At 39.2% G+C, this 15,825-nt stretch overlaps 1 protein-coding gene and 1 non-coding gene across 8 annotated transcripts; both read right to left on the bottom strand.

Moving 5' to 3' along the window:
- Nucleotides 1-27: 27 nt before the first annotated feature.
- On the bottom strand, nucleotides 28-109 carry trnal-aag (transfer RNA leucine (anticodon AAG)). Its single transcript has one exon. It is a non-coding gene; the product is annotated as a tRNA-Leu (tRNA).
- Nucleotides 110-565: 456 nt separating this feature from the next.
- eef2k (eukaryotic elongation factor 2 kinase) lies at nucleotides 566-14,887 on the bottom strand. Of its 7 annotated transcripts, none has more exons than XM_067487768.1 (20): nucleotides 14,616-14,887; nucleotides 13,739-14,001; nucleotides 13,138-13,197; nucleotides 11,966-12,066; nucleotides 9,664-9,724; nucleotides 9,522-9,559; nucleotides 8,339-8,510; nucleotides 7,545-7,694; nucleotides 7,330-7,462; nucleotides 7,106-7,233; nucleotides 5,666-5,849; nucleotides 5,460-5,530; nucleotides 5,104-5,181; nucleotides 4,566-4,622; nucleotides 4,294-4,359; nucleotides 3,571-3,702; nucleotides 2,543-2,731; nucleotides 2,327-2,451; nucleotides 1,976-2,154; nucleotides 566-1,111 (listed from the first exon to the last, which is right to left on the bottom strand). In XM_067487768.1, the coding sequence occupies exons 2-20, from the start codon at nucleotides 13,988-13,990 to the stop codon at nucleotides 1,002-1,004; spliced, it is 2,286 nt and encodes a 761-aa protein (XP_067343869.1). In that variant the 5' UTR covers nucleotides 13,991-14,001; nucleotides 14,616-14,887; the 3' UTR covers nucleotides 566-1,001. The 7 variants fall into 7 exon arrangements, with proteins under 7 accessions (XP_067343869.1, XP_067343868.1, XP_067343870.1 ...); XM_067487767.1 differs by having other exon boundaries at nucleotides 5,651-5,849; nucleotides 14,616-14,886; XM_067487769.1 differs by lacking the exon at nucleotides 4,566-4,622 and having other exon boundaries at nucleotides 5,651-5,849; nucleotides 14,616-14,886.
- Nucleotides 14,888-15,825: the final 938 nt, after the last annotated feature.

The following is a 15,825-nucleotide window of genomic DNA, read 5'->3' as shown; positions in this document are numbered from 1 at the left end:
TCTTAAAAACAATATATGAAAAAGTAATGGCAGCGGTGGGATTCGAACCCACGCCCCCGAAGAGACTGGAGCCTTAATCCAGCGCCTTAGACCGCTCGGCCACGCTACCGTTATGCGGATGTAAAGCAGCATTACATAATATGTCTTACATCTTGTGGTACTGAAGTATGGTTAATAAATGACAAATAAAAAAAAAAAAAGAATTACCAGTTAACTATTATTTAGCACATAATCTATATCATTATAATCTACATTATTTACTACTACAAAAGTTGTTAATTGTATATTTTGTATTAGGCCACTGGGCCATTAGGTTTTGGATTTATGCTGTAGATTCTACAGTGTCCTTCTGTAGAAGGACAAATAAATAAAAAATAAGAAAATCGGACTTTATTTAAAGTAATCTAAAGCACATTAGAAGTATTTGTGTAGGGTAGCATATTCTTTCTATACTTCATTTTACACTGTGATGCTTAAAGTCACCAGACTTGATTCGTGTTTTCATTTCTCCTCTCTTCCCGTCAACTAAAGAGAAAAACAAAATCTGAAATGACCAATGACAATGTTTACTCATAAAAGTAACGCAAACTTTATTTTACATTTGTATCAGTCATGCATTTTACAGACATTTTTCCGACATAAGTGAATTGATTTTTAGGGCAAAAGTAAGTAAACAATTTTTAAATTTTGGATTCTTCTTTTGATCCTTCTTTTTTATACAACAATATTTACTTTGTTAAAAATAGTAAATTAAAGAGGAGTCAGGATGATAAACAAAGACAAAGAAGAAAAGAAAGTTGGAGATGCAAGCCTGTTTGAAAAAGGCTGAGCACACACACACGGCAGTAAGAGCAAAACATTCTGTAAATAAATTGTAAACAGTAAAATTTCAGGTTATATTCTGAATCTGTAAAAAACAGCCTGACTATCAGTCCGACACATTAACTCTCATTGCCTTTTCTTTTTCTTCTTTTTTTTTTGGGATACAAGTCTATGCAGAATTACTCCTCCATTTGCGCCCAAGCCTCTTCGGCTTTCATGTAGTACTGGTTAGCCAACCTGCCTTTCATAGCTGCCATGGCAGCTTCTGCTGCTTCTGTAAACAGATCACCTGCAGGGAGGAAGGGAGGATATAAGAGATGAGGAAGGAGGCAGGAATAACCAAGAGATAATTCTGGAGATAATTTTGTGCACACAAACAACAAATTCATCCTATTAAATATTATCTGAGTTTGTAAAGTTTGATATATATTTTATTTCTAAATGGCATAGAGCTCCATTTCAAGTAAATCCCACAAATAGTGTCATTGAATACTTACTACTACTACTACTACAGCCTCAAATACTGAAACTGAAAAGAACACCCATCAAATTCACTGGAGCCTGCCACTGACCACTGACCTAAAGAATGTCTAAAGAATTGTCTGTTGTAAATCTTTTCAGTTTCGCTCTTTTGGCTCTGTCATTACAAAACTGCCTGACTGTGTCACAGCTTGTTAAAAGGCTTAAACCATATTGTGTTGAATCTTTGGCTGAACTAATCATGCTGCACCCTGGCTGAGAGAGAGTTTGAGATTGTAGTGAGGGGCGAAAGCGCTGTAAAGAACAGGAGTGTGTTTATAACATGAAGTATGTTTTCTTGATTATTTTATTATTATTTTGTTTTAATAATCATTTGGAAGCCATAATCATATTTGAAATCCAACTTTGATTAATTGCACAAAACCAATACCAGCCTTGTGCTACAAAATAATATTAATAAATTATTATTGTCCATTCTCTTTATACTACTTTTAAAGAATTCTATACTGAAATATGAAAATTCACAGAACATATACTATAATTACTGATGGATATCCAGTCTAGTCTAAGTGTGTAATACAAAAAAAAAAGAATAAATTCAGTGTGAGATTTCTTGAAATTAAACGCTTTTTAAACCTATGTGTCATTATCAAAGTGATGTGTGTTGTCAAACCTGCTCTCTGAGGGTCTGCTGTGAGGCCATAACCCCCCTCCTGGAACATCTCAGCCTCTCTGGCCAGCAGCAGGTAGCGAGGCTCATCCTGCATTCCATCGAACTCGCCCCCCTCGTCGTAGTCTGTCATGTTCAATGCACTGTCGAACCAGTGAATCGCTTCCTCCCAGTTCGGTTTTCTAGATAAGTGAAAGGAAAAAGCAAGACAAATCTGTTAAACAAAACAAAACCACCAAAAAAACATTACACAGTACTATCTGATACATCACCACCCTAATCTCGCCAGTGGGCAGCATTAACATTGGCATTGGATATAATGCACCTCAAACAGGTTTAACTGCTTTAACTAACCTTCCAGCTGGCAGATTAATCCCAGTATCAAAGGCTCTGGCTACTATGATCATAGAAGATCTGTCACCAGCCTCTGCAGCCTGCAGCAGATACTTGAAGCCTTTCATTCTGTTTCCTGCATTATCCTGCAAACAACACAAATTCATCAGGATTTGCATACAAAACCAAAATCAAATCAGGAGAAGGCTTAAATGCAAATTATACGGTGCATGTTACCTCCAACTCCATGTCTGGCAGTATGTGATGAGGCAACTGTAAACAACACTGTCCCAAGGCAACAATAGCCTCAAGCTCTCCACACAGGGCAGCTCGCTCCAGGTGGAACATGGCAGAGTCCTGATCCCACTGCTCATCCTTTTCACAGAAACGACCCGCTTCATGATACCGCACCATCGCCAGGTGGACCTGAGCAGGAGAAAGGAGATCCAGAAAATATATTCAACATAGGCTTGGCTAATCCTCCGACTACTCCAGTTTTCTCCCACAGTCCAAAGACATACATGTTAGGTTAATGGGTGAATCCAAATTGCCACTATGTGTGAATGTGAATGGTTGTCTGTCTGTGTATGTCTCTCTGAGATAGACTGGAGTCCTGACCGGGGTGTACCCCGCCTCTTACCCTATGACAGCTGGTATAAGCTCTAGCCCTCTGTGACCCTACACAGAAAAAGCAGTTGCATATGATGGATGGATGGATGGAGGTTTGGCTAATTCTATTCCTGTCTGGGCTTGTTTGTGTAGCAGATAAATACAAACAGTCAGTACTGTTTAATGATTGGTCTTGTGATCAACTGCTGCCTTTCACTCCCATCAAGATAATTTTGTTTGCACACATGGAAGAAGGCTTGTCAACAGCACATAGCACATGAAAATGAAAAGCATATTTTATATAAAAAGAAGAATATGTGTCAGTGACCTTTCAGTGGTGTAATACCAGCCACTTTGTTTTGTCCTGTATATCAAAGTATCTCATTTGCACTAGAGATGTGAAATGTCATCACAATTTGTTTATATAGAGTCTAGAATAATGTTCACACCCAAACCCTAACTTTGGTTAAAGAATGGAGAACTAAACAAGAACGAGCGAGACTTCTGCAGGTGCTATTTTCCTTTCCTTGTGCAGCTAGAAAAAGTGTTTTGACAGTCAAGACAGAAACGATTTTATTATGTTGGTGAAAATATTATTGTTCTTGCATCTTGCAACATATCCACTATCTTTATTATTAAGTGATGTGTTCTCTTACCTTTCCGAGGACTGACTGGCCAATCTTCTTCTGCAGCAGAGTATTGAGTCGCTCCACTTCAGTGGCTACGCAGGAAGGTCGGTGGACGTGAGCACGAGATGAATGGAAGAAGCTCCACTTCTCTTCTGTCAGCTGAGAGGAAACAGAGAAGATACAGGAAGACAAGGGGAAAAAGGAGAATGTTGCCATCTGTCCTTCACCACATTGATCAGAAAAAAAAATTATGACGAAGGTAATTCAAATGCAAACTCTCCTATCAGGAGTGTACCCATCCAGAAAGTCTGTTTTGAATTTAAATGATAGCTTTGAACCTTGAGCTAAGGGCTGGAGGAGTACACCCCTGTTAGTCTGTCACTCACTGAATGCAAAACCATGTAAAGCATGGTAATATAAGCAATGGCACATACAAAACACAAACAATGATTATGGACAATAGCAAGATAGTGGAGTTTGTAAAACAGAGATAGATGGTGTTTCAGTTCCAAATGTCAATTTTAGTTTCCTTGCATTTTTGTATTTGTCAGACTGTTTTCATTCACTCAAGTGAAAATAAAGGAAGAGTGCACGTGGAAACAACGGCAAATAATTCAGTCAACTACAATATTTTTTAACTTAACTAAAGAATCATGCTTGATACGTTTTCAGCAAAGTAAAGCTTCATAGCCAAACGACGGCACAGCACAAAGAAATGCCTGGCTTAGGAGCCCCCATGCAAGTAATCACCCATTTATCATCAGGAGTGTATGAATTTAAGTTTGCAGAGACTCTTGGAGGAGCTACCATCTTCCTCTAATGAGGGAACACAAAAAGCAGGAGGCACTTTATCAGGAGAAAGGTGAAGGACTTTTTTCGTTAGTGAAATGGCAAATGAAGAGAAAACTGGAGAAAAAGACAAGGTGAAAGAAGGCAGGGATGATGGAAGTCAGAGTAGGGTTATTTGATAATGATCGAGGTGAGGAGGATGTTTACACACTGTGGTCGCTAAGTTCGTTTACCCGTCTGACACTGTCCTCATCCGACTCAGAATAATTTCTGTGGTAGCGATGATGGGCCTATGTGATGATACAACATGCATTATAAAATCTACTGTCAATTCTGAAACATTAACAGCTTTTCAAAGGACCGAAGGGCAAACAAGACTCAACAATGTACAGCATAAAGTAAAGTGCAACATGTCAGGGCTGAATAAACGTTTAAAATGGCTGTGTTTCAGATAATGTGCCTGGCATATTATTAAAATGTGAGCAAAATTATTAAACAACTCAGTTCAGAAATGTATTACCAATTCTAAATGTAATTTGGACACTAAAAACACATAAATACTGTTAATATATCTAATATATTTCTGTAACTTAATATATAGAAATGCATTTCTTAGTCATTGTTTCTTTAAAAAGAAGCTGAACAGAGGCAGTGGTGTATGACTTGGTTATATCTGTAACTAAAGACTCTCATTTACTATCTGATGGAAAATTAGTCCTGAAACATATTTGGGCCAAATTATATCAAACGAAGGACAAATTAAGTCTTTACCCCATCCACATGGTCATTTGGATCACCTTCACTTCTCCTCTCGCTGGGATAGCCGCTGTCCCCGCCACTTTCAGAATCCTACAGATGAAAATCAAACGACAATGTAGTACAGCTGTACTGCATTACTGCAGTCTTGGGAGTCAGACCAAAAGCACATAGTTTTTCATGTAGTTTAGACTTTTCATCCGAAAACAGCCTTCTATCTCTTGTAGAGTTGTTGTGGTCCTAAAGATGTTCTGTTCAACATAGACCTGAAATGTGCCTACTCCACTGCAAAAATGTGGTTATGTAATAATATTTGTCAAATTCGATTATTCTGTCCCTTCTGAAGTCACATTTAGGCAGATATTGCCCACCTTGTGTTCTCCTGTGTTGTTGTTGTTGTTGTTGAGTTTCTCATGTTCATACATTCCAGTAAAGGACAAGTCTGTAAAATGTAGAAACAATAAAAAACAATTTATTCTCAAACACCAATGCTTAGCTAGAAAAAAAATACCGCGAGATGCGTAAAGTGATAGATGATGTAATGAAGTGCTTATGTACGTACTGATGGGTGACTTGCCCATAGAAGCAGGTGCAGCTAGAGGGGAGCAGGGGATCGACTCCATGTCGCTCATGCTTTCATCTGCAGATGAAGTCTCAGACAGACGGGATAAAAGAGGTGGGGCCCGGCTTGCTGACAGAGTACGAACACGAGGAGAACCGCATGGCTCCTCACAACCCCTCAGCACCGTCTGGGCTGACTTCTAAAATAAAACAAAAACTGTAGCAATGAGCATTAGATTGCAGAACAAGCAGGATATAATGTGGTGCTTAGATGATTTTGATCCGTCTAAAATTGTCTTTGTTTCTGCATAATTATAACCTAAAACGTGGTCAAAGTTCCACCAGTTTGGGCTCCATCAGTCGTCAAAAATTCTGTGTGGCAAACATACACAGTAAAGGTCAACCTCAGTTTACGACGAAAATAGAGGCACGAGTCAGGAGTCTTTTTCTATATTAGGATACGAAATAAAGGCCTTTAAAAATCTAATTTCAACAACATAGGTTTGTAAAAGGGTTTTTAAATGCTACACTTCTACTTCTTCTACTTCAAAGGAGAATAAAAAGAGGCATTTTGTATATTTTTTAGAACATATCAGACATCTATCAACTAAAGTCTAAAAAAAGGATAGTAACTTATTATTAGAGCAGTAGAAGAGCAGTTACAGATCTCTGAAGGCCGTAGGAGAAGAGTTGTTTGTGCACATCAAGCTGGAAATTGTTGCGCAAGAATTTGGACTCCACCGGTTGACTGTCAGGCAGACCGTATGCAAATCGAGAGCATTCAACACCATTGTTTCCCTCCCCTGGAGTGCTCGACCAACAAAGATCACACCAAGAGCAAGGTGTGTTATAGTCCAGCCTTTAGCTAGGGTCACTAGGGGCCCTTGAATAACATGTAAAAAGTAAACTAAAGGCCTAATATCAATACTAAACTACATGTCTAATATAAATGCTCATGAATACTCCAGAGCATTGCCCAGGCCATCACAGCAGCTACTGAAGGCACATACTTTTGTCACGTACAGATTACAGTTTTTAACAGTATATTAAGGAACACTGGTATTTGTCCCCTTTATCTAGCTTTAGGACTAGAGTGCAATTTTATACCTATATTTAATGGAATTGAGATTCTGTTAGGTTTTATTTAAAATCATGAGTCATGGTAGCAGACAGGAGCCTTTGCCCTTCTGTCCTCTCTGGTGTGTTAGGCAGCATACTCTCTTGTTTTCTGATAAAAAAAAACACATTTTGTCACTGGAAATAAACTCCCAAAGCAGTGAACAACACATATTTATGCCTAAATATGGTAACTTTAAACAAAGTGATTGGCAAGAAATGTTATTGTTATTTCCTCATTTAATTTATTGCTATTTTTATTTTATGAACTCTCAAGGGGATTTTTACCCTGACCCGCTAATTTCTGACCCTAGCTGATACTCCAAAAAGTTAAAATTACAAGCAGTTTGTTGGTGCAGTCCAGCTGGGACTTCTCAGCAGGGGAGAGGTCAAAAGGTGTCAGGCCCATACTCTTACAGATCTTGTTACACAGGTGAGAGTGGAAGAACAGCGCCATGCCTCGCACACCTGGAACACAGATACGATCGGGGTGGTGCTCCTTTAATAATGTCCAATAAAACTTCAGACAATTATCTTTGTTTGCTTGTTGTTCTTCTACTGTACCTAGATTTCCATCTCCAAAGTCAGTCCCCTTCTCTGTGTGGATCTGAGGGTCAGTGTAGAGATCTCCGACTCCCTGGATGTCCACCACGATCAGCTGGTGTCCTGACCGCTCAAAGGTGAAATGGCTAAAGGCCTGATGGACACAAAAGGGAATCAGACGACAATTGTTGACAATTGTTTTACACAAATAATGATCCCAGAATGACCACACTTACCTGCGGAGTGAGTCGGATGTTGTCGTCCTTCACAAAGCCCGAGTTGGAGTTGTATTTAATGTACTTGCCCTCGATGTAATGCTCCAAATGGAAGAGGGGTTTACCTGGTCTGTCTATCATCTCCAGCACACACATTTGCATAATGTCCACCTGAGGGTTTTATGTATGTCTTGGATTATGAAGGAGTGAACAAAATTCTCACAGTCGCACACACAAATCTTCATTGCGTTGTCTATTAATTTCTCTATTAAAATAAAAATCACAGAAAATGGTTTTGGAATGGAGTACGTGTAGTGAAATGTAATGTGGCACCCTGGGTCGACTGATATCAAGTTTCATGCAGCAGCTATCTGGATTATAAAAAGCTGCTTATAGTAGTTGAATAAGATGAAATATTTGGGGCAAAAGAACAAGTACATCAAATTGTACTGTTTTGTCACAAAGAATGTATAGTATGTATCATGTATACATAATTTTTAACTGATTACCTTTTTAATTTGAACTATTGGTTAGAGAATAAAAGAAATCACCTTTGGCTCTGCCCAAACTGTGATATGTTTCCTCACATTGCTTGAAATTTCATAGAGCAAATGGTTAATTAATTCATTAAAAATAATCATCAAATTGATTAGAAATTAGCTAGGTATCATTAGCTAGCCCAAAATGTAAATTAAAATAGCCTCCATTATCAAAAAAAACAAAAAACATCCATAACAGGATTGTGCTACCATGCACTCGAGGTGATTTCGAGGGATTATCACTGATTTTCACCATAATGTCTGTTTCTCTCATACCTGTTTGGGAGGTCGGTGGCGGTTGTATTCCTCTCCCCAGAGCTTGGCCTCCATTTGCAGCCTTACGTCCTCAAAGTAAACGTTTCTGTCCACCGTCTCCATGTAACGCTTGGCTACATAGTTAGATGCTGATTTCCAGTTGCTGCTGTGTGAGAAATTAGACAACTTCTTCCTGCACAGACAGAAAAAGACACAGTATTATAGAATTGAGCAGCAATGTAATTGTACTATTCATAGTGCATCTAGTGATGTCTGTGTGTAGTAAAACTTAGTAAAAATGACAATTTATTGATTTATTTGTAAGTATATCAATGTATTTTTTGATGTATGTATAGTTTATAGTTGTAAAAATAGTTTTAATTAGTACATAGTTCATTTATTTATTGTTAACAAAACCCTTAAAATAAAGCAGACAGCCTCCTTTCCGTTCAAACCCAGTCAACATAAAAGTTCTGTCAAAAATGAACATGTGGATCTTGACGAACTTGTGCGACTGGCTGGTCATGTAGGATCACTGGTCTGTTTACCAACAGCCTAGAGGTCAAAATACAATCTTCTTGCTCTTTCTTATGCTTAAACAGAGATAGTTCAACACACCTTTTTTCTGGTTTTCGGACCTAACTTGTTGGGCTTGTATTGGTGACAGATGTATTGTTATGCATAGGGCTTGATCAGAGAGGAATTTGTGTTTGGTAAACTGCAACAGCAAACTGCCAGTGTGTTTGTTTGTTGGGGGATGGTAGATGATCCTATTTTACAATGAATCCACTAAACTAAGGATTAAACATTAACTGTTGTCCTTTTTTACATTGATCATTTGAGGTCATGCAGAAGTCCAGACAGGGTGGAGCACTGATAATGTCGTATACCTAAAAGCTTTTTTAAGCAGAGAACAAGCTATCAATACTAGGGGAAAAAGGTTCAAATTAAAGCCGGTGTGCCATCATAAAACATTTTAGAGCTGGATCAGAGTGACATTCTCATTACTATGTTTGGAACTGAAATTACTGAAATCAATGGCTATCCCCCTGAGCCAGAGCAAGGAATGCGAGGAACGTGGGCCTGCACAGCGTGTCGGCAACAATCTAAGAGAACCATACTACCATACTACATACTACCAAGACAACAACAGCAACAACCATTGGATGAGAATAGCTGGACATAGACAAATAAGTGTACTTACGTTCTGAAGCACTCCCTCATGGCCCCTTTCCCAAATGGCTGTGAGAAACCAGGCAGGGGACATAAATCAAACAGATAAGATACTAATACACTTTTGTGTGCACATGTGTTTTTTAAATAATGTCAAAACAGATTAGTAATACCATGGCACCCATCTTGATGTGGACCTTGTCTTCAGCCCATTCTCCTTTGACAGCATTGTACCTGCAAAGAATTAGAAAACAGTGAATATTTTTGCTTTTAAACATACTTGAAGGTTTAAACTATAAGAATTGTTGTTTTCTATTCATGTCAATCTAATTTCGACTTATTGTTGCCGTTCTTCTCCGTTAATGGTTTAACTATTAAAATATAATCTGCTGCAGTTTTGTGATAGTGTGTCTCTTTTTTTTGAATTGATGGGCTGCCCGACATCTGTGGACTGTTTTTTCATCAGATAGCAGACCCTGTGACTCTGCTCTGCAGGAGGAAAACGTCACGTGATTTTGTTTTTAACCTGTTGCAATACAAATCATTCACACTGGATTATCCACAACACTGAGCTGGCTGCCTTTTTAAGGCCTCTATTGTTGCAATATCTAGAAAGGCAGCACATCAACATAAAACTTTTAAATTTAACTTTTAAATGTTTAAATGCTTTTAAAATGTTTTTTTTTTTTAAACTTAGTTTTAGTTCATTTGTAGCAGCAGCAGAAGCAGGAGTGATAACAACAAAAATAGTAGTAGTAGAACTAGTAAGTTATTTAAAGGTCTGAGCCAGGTCAAGACAGGTCAAGCCAAGGATCACTGGGGCAAATAGCCGGGGGGAATGGGGAGGAGAGTGGCGGGTGAGGGGGGATGGGAATTACCCAGATCTCCCATTCAGGCATTTTAGGCAGCACCACACACAAAAACATTTTGTGAACTCCTGGAGGGACTGGTTAGTCTCTCCCGTAGGAAGTTTTCCTGTCAGCAAACCATGAGTGATTCTTATCACAGAGGCACATATAGCATCTAGTTTCCTTTGTACGGAACAACAACAAGGAAAGAAAAATAAACCAGAACAGTGGTGTGTTTTTTTTAAACAGTGTTTCCTCTCTCCAAACCATTTCCTTTAGGTTTAAAGTTAAGTGTTGAGAGAATTAATCTAGTATGTTTACAGTCACTGTGCAAATTAAGTGTACTATACACGCAACACTGCATGTCTAGGTCAGTGTGTCTGTATGGCTTTGCAGGGACTGTGTGTTTTTAGTTAATGAATACTGCAGCTGCAAGCCTTCACAGCTGAAACTTGAGTGCCTTTTAGAAGGCCAGCGTCAGAGCTCTCTCTCTCTCCCCTCATAAGAAGAGTGCTCCATTCCCTATCCAAAACTAGATTTTCTTTTCTGCCAACAAGTCGTTTGAGACAGGGAACTCTGTGTACCATGACTTTCATTCCATCAAGTTCACACTACGGGGGCAGGATACGAGAGGGAAGGAGGAGCAAGGTCACATGTGGGTAAAATTAGCACATGAAAAGGGAACAAGAAGGCAAATCCCAGCTCCTGAAAATCCTTTCTCTCACTGTAGCCAAGTCCATAACCCAAGTGTTATGTAACAGGGTTAACACAAATACACCACTCTGTTCTTGCCCACGCCCGTTTAGTTGTGTGTCTTGTTTGGGAAGTCTGCGCAGGTTTATGTGGCAATATTGGCTTAAATGGCTGTAGTATCTGGGTGTGCACTCAGTATCCCACCCACATTCAGAGATAATAACCAGAGCTGGATGGAGCAAAGGATGTCAGCACATCATGTGTCCAGTGAAGGGGCGGTAATGTTTGTCAACAGTTAAGATTAACACCACTGACTGAGATATCACATCCCAACAGTACATGCACGTCTCCACTTCTCTACAGAACAAGGCAGGTTTAAACCAATGCAAAAAAGTGCTGCGTTGTTATACTTTCAAGATGTTCTTAGAAATATTTTAATATTAACTATGCGTCAGCTGAGGTGGGTACACATATAATAAACAAACAGAGGATTATGACACAGCTGTGCAGTTATATTTGACACTGACTGGTAACGAATAAAAACTTTAAATGAATGTTGCCAATGTTGCAATGAATGTTGTGTAAAAAGGCTAGTGTTTGCTGACGCATACACTATATCAATTTTAAAGTCATAGTATGTCAAGTTTACAATGTCATAATATACCATCAAGTCAATTAATGTAGGTTTTGTTCAAATTTCCACCTCTCAAAATAGCAAACAATGTTATTACAGGGGGGTTACCACTAAACATTTCTCGAAAACACCAAAGCCATCAAATGTTATCAATTTTTTGGTAAAGCCATCAAATATGATGCACCTGTGAGATATTGCTTCAACTTGATTTTCCTGTATGTGGTTTTAAAAATACTGGAGACAGCTTTGTACCACTACGACTGACCCCGTTGACTCCCAACCAAAATAAGACGCCCATACCTGTAACGAATGCAGGGTTCAGTCTCGATGTCCTCCAGATGAAACTCGGCCCAGGGGTCGGGCATTGCTTTGGCTTTTTGAATCGCATGTTTCCAAGTCTCCTGTTACAATGCAGAACAACTCATCTAATTAGATGGAATTATATGTTTAAAAAACACCAGAAAACCAGATCACACAGAGGAAGCGGTATAAAGGCATGTGCATCTAATCAAAAGAACAAGTTTAGTTTGCAACTGTTGTGAAGGCATGCACATAAGGGAGAAATGAAGATTCAAGAGGAAGGAAGAAAGCAAATAAATGTAGAAGTAGAAACAGGAAGACAAAAAACAATTATTAAAATTAAATAGACATCTCACTTTTCAACAAAGAGATTGTGAAATGAGTTTTCAAGGCATACTGGCACGCTTAATATGCAGTGTTATACAGCTACCCTAAAATGACAGTGATCACCATAGAATGTTTTTATGGCATCTGCAGTTGTGCTATTTTTAAAAAGTATCCATGAATCAAGTGTCAATAGTAAAACATGCTCCAGTAACCCAAGGCCTGAGCCATCCTATGCTGCACGTCTCCCTCGTACACTACTGGTCACTGTCCAGTAGGCGTTTAATACTTTTATATTTAGGCTGAACGAGATACACGAAGAGAGACATGAGGGGTTGTGTCACTGGGAGCATCTGTTAGTGACAAGGAGCAGGTGACACGTCTCATGTCCGACCTTAATCACCTGCAGGGTCTGATGTGCCGTCAGCAGCATGACAGTGTCGTCACAAATGATAGGATGACATGGCAAAGCCACATATGGAGCTAAAATGCTAAAAAAAAGCTAAAAAAAGCTAAAAAAGATGCCCTATAGACCCAAAACACTGAAATGTATGACATTTTGAAAGCAGCCTTGTAAAACAACAACATAGCAACCCTGGTGTTTGTTGATGGTTAGGTAATTAAAAGAATGTGCTATTTAGGAGCCATAACATCAGCAAAAAGAATAAAGACAGTTATGGGCAGTGAGACTTGGTGAAAGATATGCTGCTGCAAAAGAAAAAGAAATTCCACAACAGTGAAGAAGTAGGACAGTAAATTACAGAGTGAAGTGGGAAAAAGGAGGCGCATTGTAGATGGCCACTGGTAAAGAGGGAGAGAAGAAAAATATAATTTGATCCGTAACGTACCCGTGCACTCTCAGACAAAACCTTGTATGACCGAGATTCTGCCACTGTTTCAGTTTCCTTCTATTTAGAAAGGTAAAGAAAATTAATGGCTTTCAACAACAAAGACATTATGCAGCATTATTTGAAATTGCATTGACTGGCTAGATATATTAAACAAAAACACTACAGAAAAAAAACCAAAAAAAACCCATTCATCGCAAACGCTGGCTGCTCTTCAGCGGCTCTGACAAAGAGCAGTGTGGCCTGAAAGGAGCCATTATCCAGCTTTCTGCTGGCTTGGAGAAGCAGGGAGAGCTGTGTTTATACACAACCTTGTGACATGAGGTGAAAACCAGTCTGGTACTCTAGTAAAAACACATGCATACAAATATAATAGCACTCACACCAGTTTATTTTTCTGCAGGCACGCACAGAACAAATCTCCTAATTAGGCAAAGGGCTGTTCTCACACACACCCAACTACAACACACTTAACACAAAGTGTTTTTACTTCACACTGCACATCACTAAACAATCATCCAAGACTTTATTTGAATGTTTTTGCTGACTTTGCTCTGTTACTTTACAGTTTGCATCATGGCTGCAAGATAAAAAATCATACCTTGTACATAAAGTTGCTCTTAGGAAGTGAGTTTGACAGCTGCCTGGTGTTAACCACATTTTTCAAGTACTGACAGATTGCTTCGGATGAGTCCTGCAGGATAGGGCAGATGATGTGGTCATCATCATCATCATCATCGCTGCAGTGGCCATCACTGAGAGAGGATGCACGCTGGTGGGGTGTTCTTCGTTGGACAGGGGGTCTCTTGGCACTCCCCTCCTCCTCCATGCTAAACATAAGTTCGTCCTCCATGGTGTCTGCTCCTGTGGTGTTGACAAAACACGAGACAGACATGAGCAGAAAACTGAGCCACATAAAGACAGTTAAGAGGTGATGTGTGGCAGCCATGATAGTACCTGTACAATAACAACTGCTTCATGGTTGCACAACTGTGCGTGTGATATGCTATTGCATCTGTTATGCTACAAGTGGCTGCAAAATGTTATGTTGACATCTGAATTAAATAGATAAAACCAGAGTCGGCCAAAAATATCTACACATTTTAGTGCCTATTCCTAAATAACGGGAATTTAGGTAGTAAATGGTTGAGCTTCAGCAAAAGCAACGGTATGTTATCCGGCAACTGTAAGCCCAACTGAAGCCAGTTGTGTTTACATTTTTAAAGTAACATAAAGAGGGTGAAAATGCATGCTGACAGACACACACTCAAAAAAAAAAAACACATTCCTGCACGAGTGCTGGTGCACCGCTCCCCAAAAAAGGAAGCATGAAGCACCATGACATGTTTACTACCCACTACAAGCATGTAGTATGTCGTAATACAAAATGCTGCAGCCCAAATAGCTTCCAACGCAATAATGTTGTCTACTGTGATCTATTGTTATGTTCGCGTATTTAAAAAAAAAAAACAACAAACCTTATAAGGGGAAGCACAGATCACTTTGTCCTGACAGACGGTGACAGCGTATGCAGTTCACCACGCTCCTCTTCCGGCGCTCGCTTTTAGTTAGTAGGTAAACATAGATGACTGCAGCAGCTGTGCGTAAACTCCGCTCCCAGACCAAACTAAACCAAACCACTCCGAAGTCCTGCTCCTCCAGTGTATCCTAAAGGTCCGGGGACTGTATTTCTTGATCCAGTCCACCACGGTGACGTGTGGCTCCAGCACGTAGCACTGTTCTCTAATGGCCACGCCTATGTCCCGTGATGATGCTTTCACGAGCATCGGAAATTTATATCGAAAATTGCTGCTTTTTTCCTCACTCAAGTTAACATTTTTTAGATCTTCTTAGAAAAAACAAGCAGTATGGATAGTAAAATAGCTCTGTAAAGAAAAAATATCTTTATACTTTGATTCTATCAGTAATTATAGAGAATTAAATTTAAATTCAGGACTTTTACATGTAATTGAACATGTAAGTATTCGTTCCTGTAGATCAGGAAAAGATGAGTAATTCCTTCGGCCCCGACCAACTTTTACCAAATATAATACATTTATCTTTTAGTTTCTTTAAAATGTTAAAATGTTTTAATCCCTTATAATACATTATGCTTGTTTAAGTTTGAAAAACAAGCTCTCTTTTTTGCCTTCAATAAATATGAAGGGTAAAACAAAACACGTACACACGAAATAGATGAGGGTGGAACAGGATATTCATTTTACTACATTTAATCATCTTGAATTATGAATGTAAAATATATGTATATTAATAAATGTTATATATTAAGACCAACAGATAAGCGAGAAAAGGACATTTTTGAGCATATAGGAGCATATGAAAGCCGCCCCGTGGTCCACGCCCCCCGCCTCGTGGCTGTCAACCGCTCCCCCCACGGGGATGAGTTAAGTGCGGAGAGACTGCCATGCTAACGTGTATGTGCAATGTGTATATGTACTCACTGACAAAAAAGGTTGCTCTTGTTCAACGAGTATCATGGACCGTTACCCGAGTAATCAGCCTCCAGGGAAAACGTCGTCAGAAATTTCCGACTGAACACCTTCAGGCGCTAATTAACGCCAGGTAGCGTGCATGTGACGTATCACACAATATGAAACACGGCGAACTGCTCGCTGTTTCAGCTGGTTTATTTATGTGCAGCTGATTTAATGAATTGTCCAATGTTGT

This window comes from Channa argus, chromosome 20 (genome assembly GCF_033026475.1).
Source record: "Channa argus isolate prfri chromosome 20, Channa argus male v1.0, whole genome shotgun sequence".
NCBI lineage: Eukaryota > Metazoa > Chordata > Actinopteri > Anabantiformes > Channidae > Channa > Channa argus.
Note: the sequence above shows the minus strand (reverse complement) of the source record. Positions and strands in the feature narration are given on the sequence as shown.